General features: G+C 47.9%; 1 protein-coding gene across 1 annotated transcript in view; it reads left to right on the top strand.

Moving 5' to 3' along the window:
- The first annotated feature begins 928 nt into the window (after positions 1-928).
- LOC147096307 (zinc-binding protein A33-like) overlaps positions 929-15,749 on the top strand; it is a 38,025-nt gene continuing 23,204 nt past the window's right edge. The window contains exons 1-5 of the mRNA XM_085973886.1: positions 929-1,352; positions 1,443-1,538; positions 1,625-1,858; positions 3,016-3,038; positions 3,136-3,251. Coding sequence (XP_085830012.1) covers positions 942-1,352; positions 1,443-1,538; positions 1,625-1,858; positions 3,016-3,038; positions 3,136-3,251 — 880 coding nt within the window. The 5' untranslated portion in view covers positions 929-941. The remainder of the gene's footprint in view (positions 1,353-1,442; positions 1,539-1,624; positions 1,859-3,015; positions 3,039-3,135; positions 3,252-15,749) is intronic.

The raw sequence follows: 15,749 nt of genomic DNA, 5'->3' as shown, positions 1-15,749 counted from the left end.
AATCATTGATGTAGATTGTGAATAGCTGAGGCCCAAGCACTGATCCTTGCGGTACCCCACTAGTTACAGCTTGCCAACCCAAAAATGACCCGTTTATTACTACTCTCTGCTTTGTGTCCGTTAACCAATCCTCAATCCATGCTACTATATTAGCCCCAATCCCATGTTTAATAACTTCGTCTGTGTCACTTTACCGAATGCCTTCTGAAAATCCAAATACACCACATCCACTGGTTCCCCCTTTTCTATTCTGCTAGTTATAACTCAAAAAACTCGAACAGATTTGTTAAACACGATTTCCCTTTCATTAATCTGTGTTGACTCGGCCCAATCCTATTGTTATTTTCTAAGTGCCCTGTTACCACCTCCTTAATAATAGATTCTAGCATTTTCCCTACTACTGATGTCAGGATAACTGGTCTGTAGTTCCCCGTTTTCTCTCTCCCTCCTTTCCTAAATAGTGGGGTTACATTTGCTACCTTCCAAGGTGCTATATAAATGCAAGTCTTTCTTTCTAGCAGATAAAATCGATCCTCAATGCTTCAATCCCTCGAAAGATCTTCTCTGTACCTGTCATCTAAAGTCACACCTTGACATTTGTGGCACTTTGTGTTTTAGGGTGAGCGGCTGCAATCATTAACACAATTCAGTTTATGGATCTCTATCTCACACCGTGTGTCACCAGAGGGTTTGTAGTCGGCAGTGAGTTCAGTCTGGAGCAAAGTGCCCTGGAATCTCGATCCCCGCCCATCTCCGCCTCCTCCCTCCCTCTCTCCCCCTCCCCCCACTGTCAACACTCCCGGAACCTTCACCCTCCCGGCCAGGGTTCAATTATTCCCCTCCGTGCTCTGATTGGCTGAACTCGCTGAACTGAGGCTGTTCGGCAGCAGAAAAACATCGAAACTGAAAGCGGTTTGAATCAGGAAGTGCTGAGGGTGAACATGGCTTCCAGACAGCAGGCCGAGAGTATGACTGAGGATTTAAATTGTCCCATTTGTCTGGATTTCTTCACCGATCCGGTAACACTGGAGTGTGGACACAACTACTGCCGCTCCTGTATCACACAGTGTTGGGAAAAGAAGGAGACAAACTCCTGCCCGGAATGTAGAGAGGAGTTTCCGGAAATAAACCGCAGAGTAAATCGGGCCTTAGTGAATCTGGCCGAGAAAGCTCGAAAATTAAAACTGAATCCGAAAGAGAAGGAAAGTGAACTTCACTGTGAGGAACATCAGGAAGAACTGAAGCTGTTTTGTGAAACTGACAAGAAATTGATCTGTGTGATTTGTAGAGATGCGCGGGAACACAGAGAGCACCGCTTCATGCCCATTAAAGAAGCTGTTGAAATCTACAAGGTAAAAGGGAGCAGGTTTGATCACCTGATTATTTTATCACATTTTCATGGTCTAACACTTTTATTCTGTGATTTTCTTTCCCAATCCCAGGATCAGCTGAAATCTTCCTTAGATTCTCTCACAGAGAAGAAATCGGCGGCTCTAGACACGGAGCGGCGGCAGAAACAGAAGATTTCCGAAATTAGGGTAAATCGTCCTGTGCTGATTTTCGAAACTTGATGTTTTTTTTGCTTTTATTGCAGAAAAAATATTTTTCCCATTTCATTTGGTAGGAACAGTCGAGCAGTCTGCAGACCCGCATCACATCCGAGTTCACTAAAATGCACCAGATTCTCAGTGAGAAAGAGCAGCGTTTAATCCGAGATCTCAGGGAACAAGAGGGGGAGATTCTAGAAACAATGGAGGAAAATCTTCGACAGATTCGAGAGAATTTAAATTCTATTCAGGAGAAACTCTCAAAGTTGCAGAAACAGATGGAACAAAAAGATGAGCTGACATTTCTGCAGGTGAGGATTATATTTCAGTTTAGTTCAGTGAAAGTTCACAGTCACAAGTTGACGGGCGAGAATTTTGACATAAATGCAGCATTTTCCCAATAATTCGTCACTGATTTAAACCGATCGAGTGTTTTGTCTATCCGGGGCGGAGCTGCGATTGTCACCGAACTAATCGGCCTCCCACAAAATCTACAGGATCCCGGGAATACCTGCAACCTCCCCGGGAATGAGTTGCCGTGATCTTGATATTTAGTCTGTAATTATTTCTGTTGTGCCCAAGTTTAATAATCTCCTGAAACTCAGATTCCAATCCAGTTCCAGTCCCATGTTGTGAGTGTGTGGGTGTGTCTGGTAGGGTGGGTGTGAGAGGCACTGTGTCTGGGAGTGACACTGGTGTTGATTTCTAGTATCTATACTCTAATAAGATTTTTCAACTATATCCTGTTTCTATCAGAAGCATTTAATAATTTTTCGTGTAATTTCTGATGGCCTGTTTTCAAATATGCCGCTCATAGAATTACACAGAATTTTACAGCACAGAGACCGGCCATTCGGCCCATCAGATCAATGTCAGTGTTTATGCTCCACACGAGCCTCCTCCCACCTTACTTCATCTCACCCTATCAATATATCCTTCTGTTCCTTTCTCCCTCATGTACTGATCTCGCTCCCTTTTAAATACATCGGTGCTATTCACCTCAACTTGTGGTAGCGAGTTCCACATTCTAAACACTCTCTGAGTAAAGAGATTTCTCCTCAATTCTCCTTTGGATTCATTACTGACTCTCTTATATTTATGACCCCTCGCTTTAGACTCCCCACAAGTGGAAACATCTTCTCTACATCTGCCCCATCGAATCCTTTCATAATGTTAAAGACCTCGCTCAGGTCACCTCTCAGTCTTCCCTTTTCTAGAGAATAATCTTTCCTGTTCACTCTTTCCTGTTAGTTGTACCCTCGCAGTTCTGGTATCATTCTTGTAAATCTCTTTTATACGTTCTCCTGTGCTTCTATATCCTTTTTGTAATATCCTCTTTCTACCTGTGTGTGGGCAGCAGTGAGAATTGGGAATTATCAGCAGCTTGTAACAATCTGGGTGTAATTTCTGCTGTCCCGATATAGACGCTCAGTCTCTGTCAACTCAGATTGTGTTTTATTTATTTCAGGAAGAAACTCGTCAGAAGAGGAGGTAGGCCATGCTCTTTACTGAAACTCTGCACTGTTTGGTGAAATAGCTCAGGAAAGTGTTTATGGTCAATTTATAACCAATTGTTTGATATTTGCAGGATTAGTGAGGATGATAATAAACTGACATTAGTAGATACCGCCCTGACTATCGAAAAATTCAACGGCCCTTTACCGTACGCAGTGTGGAGTGAAATGCTGGATTCCATTAACCCCGGTAAAACTCATATCAGTTCCTTTGGCCTGATTTATATCTCATAATTTGATTCGTTATACATAAAAATATCATAGATAGTATCTTTTAGTACTAAGTAGTTGCTAAGGAACGCGGTTAAAAGCGGGCCTGGATGGAGTTAGTGTTATTCACACACCAAATCCATGTTCTAAAAAGCATCAACTGGTCAGCTGAAAATGTCAGCTCCCCGAACATGACCAACACAGGGACCCTCAGATGAACCACAGCCTCCAGAACCCATCGATACTTTGCACACTTCAGCAACAGGAAACACCGCCCTTCCCAGCTGAACCTTTCCTCCTCTACAATACTCATCTCCTGATCCATCTCCATCTTGTGTGTCAAACTCATGTCCGTGACCAAGGTCAGGACAGGAAGCCTGGGAGCGAGGCTTTCTCTGCCTGTTGAGGGAGGAGTGGTCAGGGGTATAGAGTTAGCTGGTGCTCACTGTGGACCTGGGGAGCAAGCACTGGATTGCTGAAAGTGTCACCAAGGCTTATTCTCTCAATTGCCTTGAATCATTCCACTCGCCCTAGACAATTATGGCTTATACATCCAGGGATAGTTTCAGGGTAGAGGTATGACAATGGTGCATCACATTGAATAACCGCTGGTGCTTTGCATCCACGTGCGGCCCCGTATGAAGCCTGTTTGTTTGCATGGACCAGGCCGGAGATATCTGGAGGTTAAGATATTGGCCAATATTTTCTTGTCAGCATTGAGGAGGATTCAGTTTTCTACGATGAGCAATGGTGGTGACCTTTCTGTTCATATGTATTAACATGATTGTGACGAAGTTAAGTGTGTCTGTGTCCTTGTCTCCAGCACATAGTGCGGGGTTTCAGTAGCGGGAGAGTAAGTTCCGTGATTAGGACCTTGTAAAACTCGGTAGGCGAGCTATTAGTTGGTGTGGGACCAGGTCACTATTTTTCCCAGATTGCTCCGGCTGCTTGTCCTAGTGCCCTGTGTCCAGTGGAAGCTTGTCCCGTTGGGAGTGAAGAGCACAGTTTAGGTCTCCACTCATGGTTACTGTGCTGTCCATACGTGGGGCGAGTGTGAGGATTGCTGATGTGGGGAATGTGGGGACACCTCATTCAGGACACAGAACTGAAGCTTCACTTTGGGTTCTCCTGTTATTCGAGATTCTTTAGGATGGAGCGGCCTCCTTCTCCAGGAATGCGTGTCTCAGAGTAATGGGAAGGTTCCTGTTGATTAGTGTGACTATCCTCTGCTCTTGGGTCAGTAGAAGGCAGCAAGCATTGGTCCCACCCACTCACTCACAAACTTGGTGTGTTCTGAGGGTGGTGAGGAGGATCTCCTGCAGAAATGGAGCATCCAGCTGTTCTTTTATGTTGATCAGTTTATTTTGCCTGATTATGTGCTGGAGTCTGTTGAGATTCGTGGATATAATTTGATTGATGGACTGTATTCAGGGCGATGTCGGTTTGCTGTCTCCAGGGTGTCTTTTCCACTTGAGGGTGCCTCTGAATCTGGGGCCGGCCCGGTTGTACCAGATTTGCTTGAGTTCCTGTCCAGGCTGTTGTTCAGACTGATCCAGTTGTGGACCACAGCTGCTTCATCCTCTTTTTTTTCTCTACATTTTCCCTTGAATTATTTATTCACTGCCCTTCCTTACCTTTTCCCCTGTGGTAGCTCTTTTCCTCACTCCATCTGTGGGATGTATTCTTGATCCTGTTATGTGTTATCCTAATACACTAAATATACATTGGCTTTTTACAAAATAATCTGTATTCAAACCCCGTTAAACGATCTTGAAAACTTGGAAATAATGAGAGGTCGGTTGAATACTTTTCAATCATATTGATCCACCCACTACATACAGAGACTGAGATTACTGGTACAGACAGATCATACAGTGAACGTGAGATTACTGGGACAGACAGATCATACAGTGACATTAAAATAATTGGTACAGAAAGATCATACACTGACCGTAAGATTACTGGGACAAACAGATCAAAATGTTACCGTGAGATTACTGGCACAGACAGATCAGACGGTGACTGAGATTACTGGGACAGACAGAGCAAACAGTGAATGTGAGATTACTGGTACAGACAGATCATACAGTGACCGTGAGATGACTGACACAGACAGATCATACAGCGACCACGAGATTACTGTTATAGGCAGATCATACAGTAACCGTAAGATTACTGGCACAGACAGATCATACAGCGACCACGAGATTACTGTTACAGGCAGATCATACAGTGACCATGAGATTACTGGAACAAACATGTCATACAGTGACCGTGAGATGACTGACACAGACAGATCATACAGCGACCACGAGATTACTGTTATAGGCAGATCATACAGTGACCGTGAGATTACTGGCACAGACAGATCATACAGCGACCACGAGATTACTGTTATAGGCAGATCATACAGTGACCGTGAGATTACTGACACAGACAGATCATACAGTGACCGTGAGATTACTGGAACAAACACATCATACAATGACCGTGAGATGACTGACACAGACAGATCATACAGCGACCACGAGATTACTGTTATAGGCAGATCATACAGTGACCGTGAGATTACTGGCACAGACAGATCATACAGCGACCACGAGATTACTGTTATAGGCAGATCATACAGTGACCGTGAGATTACTGACACAGACAGATCATACAGTGACTGTGAGATTACTGGTGGAGACAAATCATACAGTGAATGAGATGACTGACACAGACAGGTCATACAGTGACTGTGAGATTACTGGTACAGACAGATCATACAGTGCATGAGATTACTGGTACAGACAGATCATACAGTTACTGTGAGATTACTGACACAGACAGATCATACAGTGAATGAGATTACTGGGACAGACAGATCACACAGTTACTGTGAGATTACTGACACAGACAGATCATACAGTGAATGAGATTACTGGTACAGACAGATCATACAGTGACCCTAGAATCATAGAAAGTTACAGCACGGAAGGAGGGCATTTCGGCCCATCGTTTCCGTGCCGGCCAACAAAGAGCTATCCAGCCTAATCCCACTTCCCAGCTCTTGGTCCGTAGCCCTGCAGGTTAGAGCATCCCAAGTGCACACCCAAGTACTTTTTAAATGTGGTTAGGGTTTCTGCCTCTACCGCCCTTTCAGGCAGCGAGTTCCAGAATCCCACAAGCCTCTGGGTGAAGAAATTTCCCCGCAAATTCCCTCTAAACCTTCCACCAATTACTTTAAATTTGTCCCCCCTGGTTTCTGACCCCTCTGCTAAGGGAACAGGTCCTTTCTATCCACTTTATCTAGGCCCCTCATAATTTTATACACCTCAATAAGGTCTCCCCTCAGCCTCCTCTGTTCCAAGGAAAACAAACCCAGCCTACCAACCTTTCCTCATAGCTAAAATTCTCTATTCCCGGCAACATCCTTGTAAATCTCCTCTGTACCCTCTCTCGTGCAATCACATCTTTCCTGCAATGTGGTGACCAGAACTGCACGCAGTACTCTAGCTGAGGCCTAACCAGTGTTTTATACAGTTGAAGCATGTGGTAAACCACTTTTATCGTTCACTATCGTTACACTATAGTTATCACTGTTGTATTGTTATCACTGTTCTCACTGTTGTATCACTATACGAGGTCGCCTCTTGTCGCGCTGTTATACCTGGGCTGACCACCTCCGACTCTGCCCATGGCTCCACCTACCTGCCCAGGTATAAAGGTAGTCGACTGGCTGGTATTCCTCCTTGTTGGACCCGATCACCCACGAGGGTGGGCTCTGTTATTTAGTCAATAAAAACCTTTAGTTACGTTCCTAACTCGTCGCTTTTTATTGGACGAATTGATAGGTATATCAATTTTATTGACTAAATTTTAAAGATGTCTACTACTGGCCAGCCAGAAGCCCTCCCAGAAGCACAGCCACAGCAGCTTTCAGACACCGGGCTACACCAGCCACACCAGCCGGCTTGGCTGCAAGCCCTCAAACCACCGTACCTGGATCTAAACCCACAGGCAGCAAACTCAGCCCTCGACTTCAAACACTGGCTGGGCTGCTTCGAATCCTACCTGGAAGAATCCGGCGTCCCTCAGAGATCCAAACTAAGAGTTCTGAACGCCCAAGCGAGCCCGAGAGTATACGCACTCATCCAGGACACGACTACATACGAGGCCGCTATCAACCTACTGAAACAGCAGTACCGGAGCCCGGTAAATTACATGTACACCAGGCACCTCCTAAGATCCCGCCCGCAACAGCCAGGAGAGTCTGTAGCTGAATTTTTATGGGCGCTAAGAGCACTCGGCAGGAACTGTGACTTTAAAGCGGTGACGGCTGTTGAAAATACGGAAGATAATATCCGCGATGCCTTTGTGAAAGGCCTACGGTCCGACTACTCACGGCAAAGACTGCTTGAAGCTAAAGACCTCGACCTGGACAAAGCTGAAGCCCTCGCTCTCTCCCTAGAGGTGGCCCATCAGGACCAGGAGGCGTTTTCCAGGTACTGCTCGCGACCCTGGGACTCGGGCCCGACCCCTACCGCAATACCCTTCGCAGCACCGCCCCCGGGACCTACCTCAGCGTCGGCGTCCCGGACCCGACCGGGACCGCCACCCCCGGTACCGGCTCCGACATCGGGCACCCGCGATCGGGCCGCCGGCTGCTTCTTTTGCGGCCAGGAGAAGCACCCGAGGTCGCGCTGCCCAGCCAGGAACTCTACCTGCTCAACCTGCAGGAAGAAAGGCCACTTCTCTAAGGCCTGCAGGAGCGGATCTTCAGAGGCCAGCAGTGCCTCATGCGAACTGTGGGGGCGGCCATCTTCTTTCAAGGCAACTGAGGCCAGCATCCCCACACGTGAGTCATGGGGCGGCCATCTTTGATCAAGGCAACCGACCCCAATAGTGCCTCATGTGAGTTATGGGAGCAGCCATCTTCTCCGCCATTTTGTCCTACCTCGTGGGAGACGCCATTTTACCCACCACGCCTGACTGCCACCGGGCCTCCGGACCCGACGACCGCCTCACCCGCAGACGACAACGACTCGCTTACCTACACACTAGCCTCCGTCACTCTGGATCAAGCCCGCCCACACCACCTGTCCAAGTCGATGATGGACATCAAAGTAAACGGCCACGCCACGACCTGCCTGTTCGACAGCGGAAGCACGGAGAGCTTCATCCACCCAGACACGGTGAGCCACTACTCCCTCCCTGTCCTGCCAACGCGCAACCGAATCTCGATGGCATCGAGGTCCCACGCCACGGACATTAGCGGCTACTGTGTTGTGACCTTGTCGGTTAAGGGTACGGAGTATAAAAATTTTAAACTCCTCGTCCTCCCCCAGCTCTGCGCTGCCGTCCTACTAGGGCTGGACTTCCAATCCCACCTCCAAAGTGTAACCCTAGCATACGGTGGACCCCTCCCCCCACTCACAGTCGACAACCAGCGAATGTTAAACCGCCCACCGCGTAACACCTGCAGCCTATCCACCCTCAAGGTGCCGCCACCTTCCCTGTTCGCTAACCTCACCCCCGACTGCAAACCCGTCGCTACCAAGAGCAGGCGGTACAGCGCTGGGGACAGAGCCTTCATTAGCTCTGAGGTGCGGCGCCTCCTGAAAGAGGGCATTATCGAGGGGAGCAACAGCCCCTGGCGTGCCCAGGTCGTGGTCGTTAAGACCGGCGATAAAAATCGCCTGGTCATCGACTACAGCCAGACCATAAACAGATACACCCAGCTGGACGCATACCCCCTTCCCCGCATATCTGACATGGTCAATCAGATTGCACAATACCGCGTATTCTCGACCATCGACCTTAAGTCGGCCTACCACCAACTCCCTATCCACCCCGAGGACTGCCAGTACACCGCCTTCGAGGCGAATGGGCGCCTATACCACTTCCTTAGGGTCCCCTTCGGTGTCACCAACGGGGTCTCAGTCTTCCAAAGGGAGATGGACCGGATGGTTGACCAGAACGGACTGCAGGCCACATTCCCCTATCTAGATAACGTCACCATCTGCGGCCGCGACCGGCAGGACCATGACGTGAATCTGGAGAAATTCCTCCGTACGGCCCAACGGCTGAACCTCACCTACAATAAGGAGAAATGTGTGTTTAACACCTCGCGCCTTGCCATCCTTGGCTGTGTAGTAGAGAACGGACTCATCGGCCCCGACCCCTAAAGAATGCGCCCCCTCATGGAGCTACCCCTCCCCCACTGCCCTAAGGCACTTAAGAGAACCCTGGGGCTCTTCGCCTACTATGCCCAATGGGTGCCCAATTATGCGGACAAAGCCAGACCCCTCATGAAGTCCACATCCTTCCCCCTCACGGAGGGAGCGTGCGCGGCCTTCTCCCTCATCAAGGGAGACATAGCCAAGGCCACAATGCACGCAGTGGATGAGTCCATCCCCTTCCAAGTGGAGAGCGATGCATCCGACTTCGCCCTAGCTGCTACCCTTAACCAGGAGGGGAGGCCGGTGGCCTTCTTCTCAAGGACCCTACAGGGCCCCGAGATCCGACACTCGTCGGTCGAGAAGGAAGCCCAGGCAATTGTGGAGGCGGTACGGCGCTGGAGGCATTACCTGGCAGGCAAACGATTTACCCTCCTCACCGACCAACGTTCGGTTGCTTTCATGTTTAATAACAAGCTGAGGGGCAAAATCAAGAATGACAAGATCTTGAGGTGGAGAATCGAGCTATCCACCTACGATTATGATATCTTGTACCGGCCAGGTAAGCTGAACGAACCCCCTGATGCTCTTTCACGAATTACATGCGCCAGCGCGCATATTGATAGACTTCAGACCCTCCACAACGACCTCTGCCACCCCGGGGTCACCAGACTTTACCATTTCATTAAGGCCCGCAACCTGACCTACTCCATCGAGGAGGTCAGGACCGTGACCAGGAACTGCCAGACCTGCGCCGAGTGCAAACCGCACTTCTATAGGCCGGACAGAGCAAGCCTGATCAAGGCCACCCGCCCCTTCGAGCGCCTGAGCATCGACTTTAAGGGGCCTCTACCATCATCTGACCGCAATGTGTACTTACTCAACATCGTTAATGAGTACTCCCGTTTCCCTTTTGCCTTCCCCTGCCCAGACATGACCAGTACCACGGTCATCAAGTGCCTGAATGACCTCTTCGCCTTGTTCGGGTTCCCGAACTATATACATAGTGACCGGGGCTCCTCCTTCATGAGCGAGGAACTCCGTCAGTTCCTACTAGCGAGAGGTATTGCAGCAAGTAGGACCACCAGCTACAACCCCCGAGGGAACGGCCAGGTGGAAAGAGAGAACGCGACGGTATGGAAGGCCGTCCTCTTAGCCTTAAAGTCTAAGGGCCTCCCAACCTCCCGCTGGCAGGAAGTCCTCCCTACAGCGCTGCACTCCATCCGGTCACTACTTTGCACTGCCGTTAACGCCACCCCCCATGAACGAATGTTTAGTCGACTGGCTGGTATTCCTCCTTGTTGGACCCGATCACCCACGAGGGTGGGCTCTGTTATTTAGTCAATAAAAACCTTTAGTTACGTTCCTAACTCGTCGCTTTTTATTGGACGAATTGATAGGTATATCAAAGCATAACCCCTGTGATAATAATAATAACTTCTGGGAAGTTATGTCATCACTTCCTGTGAACTGTGAACTATGAACTATGAACCTTGTACATACCTCACTTCCTGTCGTATGTCACTTCCTGTTGGACTGGTATAAATACTGGACTGTTCAGTATTGTAAGAGGCTTCTACCAGAGGCATGGTAAAGACCTCTCTTGTATATAGTGTGTTTATAAGTTGCTTAAAGCTTACTTTAAAGTTACTTGAGTGTAAGACTCCTTTTTCTTACATCAATTTAAGCAACTTCGTATTTACACTCACAAATACTAGACCTTCGGACAAACTCGGAGTTAAGGATCCAGGGAACCACCCATCATGGAGAGAATCCTTAGACCTATTCGTCTGGACTTGGACCCGAATACACCAGCAGCTGGCAGGGTATGGAAGCATTGGTACCGTACTTTTGAGAATTTTCTGGATGAATGTAAAGCGGATGCTCCTACTAGATTGAGGATACTTATCAACTATGTGACCCCAAAAGTGTTTGAATATGTTGATGAATGGGATAATTATGATGAGGTGATTCGGGCACTTAAGAAACTGTATGCCAAGACTCCAAATGAGGTCTATGCTAGACATCTACTGGCCACAGCCCAACAAGGGCCAGGGGAATCGATTAACGAATTCCTTCAAGAACTTCGCAGGCTCAGCATAGATTGTAACTTTCAGGCAGCCTCAGCTGAGCTGTACCGCGAAGAAATGATTCGTGATGCTTTCATCTGCGGGATTGCCTCTCCATTTATACGCCAGCGTCTACTAGAAAGTAAAACACTTGAGCTACAAAAAGCTTTTGACCTAGCTTGTTCTCTGGATTTGGCAAAGAGAAAAGCAGACCTCTATCAGCTGCCCAGATCTCGATCTGCTGCTGTAACTGCAACCAGACAATTCAAGCGGTCTCAGGTGAACCCTATCATGGGGGAATCTAATTCTGATGAAGAAGAGGAGGATGACCCCACTTTAGCAGCCTCTTGGCAATCTAGGAAGGAATGCTTCTTTTGTGGAGATGCTTTTCACCCTAGGAAAACCTGCTCTGCTCGCAATGCAATCTGCAGTTATTGCAAAAAAAAAGGACACTTTGCTAAAGTTTGCCTATCAAGGGCCTCTACGAGGGCCAATCCAGCTAAGGCCTACCGAACTGCCCCAATTAGGGCCTATCAAGATACTCCAGCTAGGACCTATCAAGCTCCCTCTCGAGCTCTCTCCCGAAGAAGCACACCGAGAGTTTTAGCCACTCTCTGTGCAACGACAGCAATTACAGCTGCTTGCCCACAGAACCTGTTTCATGCAGCTACAAAAGTTTCAATTAAAGGGCATCCCTTAGATGCCTTAATTGACTCAGGAAGTACTGATAGTTTCATTAAGGAACAGATTGTTGCGAAATTGAAACTACATATCTTCCCATCAGACCAGGCAATTGCGATGGCTCAGTCATCACTTAATACCAGAATCTCCGGCTTTTGTATTGTTGATATGACACTTAATGGTCGCATGTATCCCTCCACCCGACTTTCGGTACTCAAGGACTTATGTAGCGATCTCCTCTTAGGGCTGGATTTCCAGAAACAGCATAAGAAACTCACTATTGAGTTCGGCGGATCCAAACCTGGTCTTACTATTTCTAATATACCGTCTAAATTACCGTTTTGTGCATTATCAGCAGCTTCACTGGATGAACCCTCATTATTTGCCAGTATTCGGCCTCGATGCAAACCAATAATAACAAAATCGCGGCACTTTAATCAGGAAGACCAATCTTTTATTGAGGCTGAAATCTCTCGACTTCTAGCAGAGGATATCATCGAACCATGTTCATCGCCCTGGCGGGCTCAAGTCGTCATTGTCAAGAACCCTCTAAAACCTCACAAACAACGACTATGCATTGATTATTCGCAAACCATCAATCAATATACCGACTTGGATGCCTACCCATTGCCACGCATTGATGATATGGTTAATAAACTGGCCGAATACAAAGTGTTCTCAACTTACGACTTAAAGTGCCTATCATCAGGTACCCTTGAAGGTCTCAGATAAGCAGTACACGGCCTTTGAGGCTAATGGACGGCTGTACCAATTTCGTCGCCTCCCATTCGGGGTTACTAATGGAGTGGCTGTCTTCCAACGGGCGATGGATGGCCTGGTTAAACAGGAAAATCTAAGGGACACTTTTTCCTATCTTGATAACATTACTATTGCAGGTCACGATCAACAGGAACACGACGCCAAACTCCAAAAATTTCGGGATGCCCTCCATCGCCGTAACTTAACCTTGAATGAATCCAAATCTGTTGAGTCGCAACCGACCATCAACATCCTTGGCTACTGCGTAGGCAATGGTATCATTAAGCCAGACCCAGAAAGACTTCGCCCGCTCCAAGAGCTCCCGTCACCTAAGAATCCGGCTTCTTTACGTCGGGCTCTCGGTCTGTTTGCATACTACGCTAAATGGATTCCTCATTTTTCGGACAAAATCCAACCCTTGCTGCATGCTAGATCATTTCCATTGGGAACAGCGGCTGTTGCAGCCTTTAACCTTCTCAAAAAACAGTTGGAGAAAGCGGCTCTTCACTCCATCGATGAGAATCTCCCTTTCGTAGTCGAATGTGATGCCTCGGAGGTGGCGATCTCGGCTACTCTGAATCAGGAAGGTCGCCCTGTAGCATTTATGTCCAGGACCTTACAAGGTGCCGAGCTACATTATCCTCTGGTTGAGAAGGAAGCCACAGCCATCATAGAGGCAGTACGGAAGTGGAACCATTTTCTAGCTCGCCAGCACTTTACATTAATCACGGATCAGCGATCAGTCGCCTTCATGCTCGATAATCGAAAACGAACCAAAATTAAGAATAATAAAATACAACTTTGGAGGGTGGAACTGGCCTCTTTTGGTTATACCATTCTCTATCGGCCTGGCAAGGAGAATGTGGCCCCGGACACCCTCACACGGGCATTCTGCTCCACTATGTCGTCCTCTACTCTCATGGAGGTCCACAATGGATTGTGTCATCCTGGCGTTACGCGCATGCTACATTTCGTACGATCATGGAATCTCCCTTTTTCCACTGGAGATGTAAAGAAAATATGCTCAGAATGCCGGCTTTGTGCGGAATTAAAACCTCAGTTCTTCCGCCCCTCAGATGGTATACTCATACATGCAACCCAACCGATGCAACGACTTAGCATCGATTTTAAGGGCCCAGTGCCCTCTTCAACTCGGAACACATATTTGCTCACCATGATCGACGAATATTCACGTTTTCCGTTTGCCTTCCCCTGCTCCAATATGCTGGCGTCCACAGTAATCTGCTGCCTTGAGCAGGTATTTTCTCTCTGTGGCATGCCGGCTTATATTCACTCAGATCGTGGTCCATCCTTTATGTCAAGGGAACTCAAGGACTACCTCTCAGAACGGGGAATTGCTACAAGCAAAACAACACCATACCATCCCATCAGAAATGGGCAGGTAGAGAGGTATAACGGTATCATCTGGAATGCCGTACGTCTCACTTTAAGATCTCGGGGCCTACCAGACCAGCAATGGGAAACAGTGCTTCCGGATGCATTGCACTCTATACGGTCCCTGCTTTCTACAGCCACAAATACTACACCTCATGAGCGGTTCTTTGGATTCCAGCGTCGTTCATCTCATGGGACATCACTCCCGTCATGGCTAACTACTCCTGGACCTGTATTACTCCGAAGATACGTTCGGACGTCTAAAAATGACCCTCTCGTAGACGAGGTCGAACTAACCGATGCCAACCCCACCTATGCAAACATACGATATTCTGACGGCCGAGAATCTACCGTATCATTACGGGATCTGGCTCCCTGCCCACCAGGACCTAGTGGGACATCGGGTGATGGCATTTCACCAGGAAACTCTTGGGACCTATCGGGTACCCCTCCAGGATCCTGATCAGACACCAACTAGCTTGGTGCCGGTAGAACCCTGTACTCAAAGTTGCGACCCTCCCAGTACCGCGCACAAAAGTACTGATCCGCCACAAACCAGCTCTGCACCTCCCTCTGAACAGAGGCAGTCCGACTTTGAACCTATTGGGGCTCGTACACGAAGCCATGATTTCCCCGACCCTTCACAGGGTAATCCGGGCCACACAGACTCTGACCAATGGCCAACCGCATGTAAGCGGACCAGCGACCCTCTACGACGGGAACCCAAACGGGTGCGACTCTTCCTCGTTCGGCGGCTGCAGAACAAAAGGTAGACCACAGCCTCCTAATCCTGCAGGAGGGAAGAATGTGATAATAATAATAACTTCCGGGAAGTTATGTCATCACTTCCTGTGAACTGTGAACTATGAACTATGAACCTTGTACATACCTCACTTCCTGTCATATGTCACTTCCTGTTGGACTGGTATAAATACTGGACTGTTCAGTATTGTAAGAGGCTTCTACCAGAGGCATGGTAAAGACCTCTCTTGTATATAGTGTGTTTATAAGTTGCTTAAAGCTTACTTTAAAGTTACTTGAGTGTAAGACTCCTTTTTCTTACATCAACCCCCTGCTCTTGTATTCTATGCCATGGCTAATAAAGGCAAGCATTCCGTATGCCTTCTTAACCACCTTATCTACCTGGCCTGCTACCTTCAAGGATCTGTAGACATGCACACCAAGATCCCTTTGTACTTCTACAAGACTCAGTGTCCTACCATTTAATGTGTATTACCTTTTACTTGTTAGCCCGCTCCCCCCCACCAGCCAAATACATTACCTCACACTTCTCCGGATTGAATTCCATTTGCCACTGTTCTGCCCACCGGACCAATTTATTGATATCTTCCTGCAATCTACAGCTTCCTTCTTCAGTATCAACCACACAGCCGATTTTAGTGTCATCTGCAA

Source organism: Somniosus microcephalus, unplaced genomic scaffold (assembly GCF_052327205.1).
Source record: "Somniosus microcephalus isolate GS21.2 unplaced genomic scaffold, FLI_Smic_1.0 unresolved_chr1, whole genome shotgun sequence".
NCBI lineage: Eukaryota > Metazoa > Chordata > Chondrichthyes > Squaliformes > Somniosidae > Somniosus > Somniosus microcephalus.
Note: the sequence above shows the minus strand (reverse complement) of the source record. Positions and strands in the feature narration are given on the sequence as shown.